This window comes from Suillus discolor, assembly GCF_016758755.1.
Source record: "Suillus discolor strain FC423 chromosome Unknown F5147scaffold_65, whole genome shotgun sequence".
Classification (NCBI taxonomy): Eukaryota; Fungi; Basidiomycota; class Agaricomycetes; order Boletales; family Suillaceae; genus Suillus; species Suillus discolor.
The window spans coordinates 267,517-269,972 of record NW_024541312.1 but is presented as its reverse complement, the minus strand read 5'-3'; the positions used below and the strand labels follow the sequence as shown (position 1 = coordinate 269,972).

Here is a 2,456-nt window from a genome sequence, read left to right as displayed (position 1 = left end):
TGTTAGCGTCGCCCGACCCATTCACCCCTACTTGTGTGAAATACTTGTACTGTTGTCCTCAGCTTTTTCGATTCAACTCTTCAAGTGGTCCTGATCCACATATTCAGTTTAAATCCTGCGTTGTCACCACACTTTATTGTTGCGTCCGGTTTCACTTTCCACACCAAACTTCATTGTCATCGATCCCTTATAATTCCAAGGATCAATCTGCACACATTTTCCACCTACCTGTCACATTAAAACAGTTTGTACTGTCGCGCACTTTCCTCGCTTTCTACATCGTCTACCGTATCATTCTACGTGTCAATCCGTAGCTGCTGTCAATCTAACTCATCGATTCATCCGAGCTTACTCTTGTTCATGCTCTTACCTTTCACTATTCACCTGTTTGTGCTGCTGATCGGTGCTTCACAGGCGACTACCTCTGGCCATCATCTACCATCAAATATATTGCTCGAATATCATTCCATGAGTTCCCAGGTTGTCCCACGGTGTCATATCGGTCCCTTCCAGTGGAGTTACTGTCATACATATTCACGTTAGCCACACACTGACTGTGACTCTGAAGAAGGACGCGTATTCAGTCCTGAAAGTGTAACTCTGCCAACTGTACTGGCATCCGTGAATTCCCGCTGGAGAAAGCTCGCACTATCTGTCCCGACCTTATGGTCAACACTCAGTATTGATCTCAAGGTGCTCATCTGATCGCATCCCAATCACGTATTCACCTTCCATAAACAACCCTTTGATCAGTTATCGAATTTTATCATGCAGTCGAAACATTCCTCGCTGGACATTCTCATCGACGCTCGCGATCCAAAATCGCGTGAATTGATCGGGCAAGATGTTCGCCTTATTTACAACTCAAGGAAGTCTAAATGTCTCTACCTTCAGGTGCATGTCCCCGTCCTCCACTGAAACCAGCCAACTCTATGCAGACTGTTTGCCCCACCTCTTTGCCTTTTTGTTCCTGCAGATGGACCGATGGCGTTCGCTGGAGGTCACCAGCGATACTTTGAAGCCACTTTGTGCTGCACTTCGACTTCTCAGCTCGCACAATCCGACTCGAGGTGGTTCAGCAGCTTCGTGTCTTGAGTTCATCAAGCTCAAGCGATCCAATGACTTTTACCATGCCCATGCAGAACAATTCCTCCCTCCTCTGGAGCTTGATAGTGTCCCATTCGCCATCTTGACTGGCGCGTCTGATCAAGACACCCTTGCGCAAGTTCCTGCGCCATGTCACCCCCTCCCGAAACTGCGACACGTGGATATCTTTGGTATTCCGTTGAACTGGGCAGGTTTCATTTGTACCCTTGGTGTGGGTCACTGCATTCAGTCATTGGAGCTTTCGTACCACGACAGAACTCTCAGGCCAACGTTTGATCAGTTTTCAGCAATAATCAATGTGTGTCCTCTGCTGCGAAGACTTCTCATTAGGGAATCTGGGCCGGTCCTTTCGCAGCCATATCACTGTCGCGGTGTCGTGTCACTTCCGATGCTTGAGGAGCTTCACTTGGGGTATGTGGGGTATGTCGAGATGGATTCGTTGATCGCGCTACTCAGTCGCCTTGACACCCCAAACCTTGTCGCACTTTCCATCGAGGACGTAAATCCCATCATTCCACGAGCTATCAGCAAAACCAGCACAAACATTGAAAGTCTCCTCAGCTACTGTGCAACTGGCTTCAGCAAGCACCCGGCAGCCGTCAGCAGAACTGGCTTGCTGTTTCCAAAGCTTCAGTGATTGTCGCTTAATAGGGTTCATGCAAGTGTCACTGCATTCAGCATCTTCATGTCTGCTTTCTCTAAGCTGCATGATCTGTTGCTACTTCGCACACCAAATGCGCTGGCAGCTCTCCTGCTGGATGTGGACGCAACTATACCCCTCCATTCCATCATGTCCATCCTGGTCTCTCCTGTCACACAACCAGAGTTCCTGAAGCTGAAGCAACTTAAGAACGTAGACCTTGTGTTGATGGGAGACGTTGAAGAGTTGAGTCCTTCCATATCTTACCCGACAATATCAGAGAGTTACTACTATGATTGGGCTACCTGGTGATCTGGAATGGGTGGGCAATGACTTGTTGAAACATGTAGTACATCCCGCAGTGTATATATTACAAGTTTGCATCAACTATACTATAGATTTTTTTTTTTTTGTACATCGATATGTAGTATGCTGTCGTTCTATCTTGTCCTGCGAAAATATAATTTGAGTCTGCGTGTGTGGTACGTTGCTGATTCAAATGAGCTGCATTGAAACAAATTCGTAATGTAGACCAACTCATCTGTGCTCGCTGCGAAGCTCGCTCAGATTACCAACTACAAAAGCAGGCATTATTACATAAGCTTGAGTCATGTAGCCAATCCTTACTAGTGTACTACTAGTATACGCTTAGTTTACCTTCATCTTTACCTTCACTTTCCTTGCACACAGACTCGACGGTTTGTACTGC

At 46.8% G+C, this 2,456-nt stretch overlaps 1 protein-coding gene across 1 annotated transcript; it reads left to right on the top strand.

Moving 5' to 3' along the window:
* Positions 1-768: 768 nt before the first annotated feature.
* F5147DRAFT_778028 (uncharacterized protein) lies at positions 769-2,059 on the top strand (the record flags this gene model as incomplete). The annotated part of the gene is made up of 3 exons (XM_041442066.1): positions 769-894; positions 977-1,740; positions 1,786-2,059. 3 exons carry the CDS (start codon positions 769-771, stop codon positions 2,057-2,059), a joined length of 1,164 nt encoding a protein of 387 aa, XP_041288602.1.
* Between the last annotated feature and the right edge of the window lie 397 nt (positions 2,060-2,456).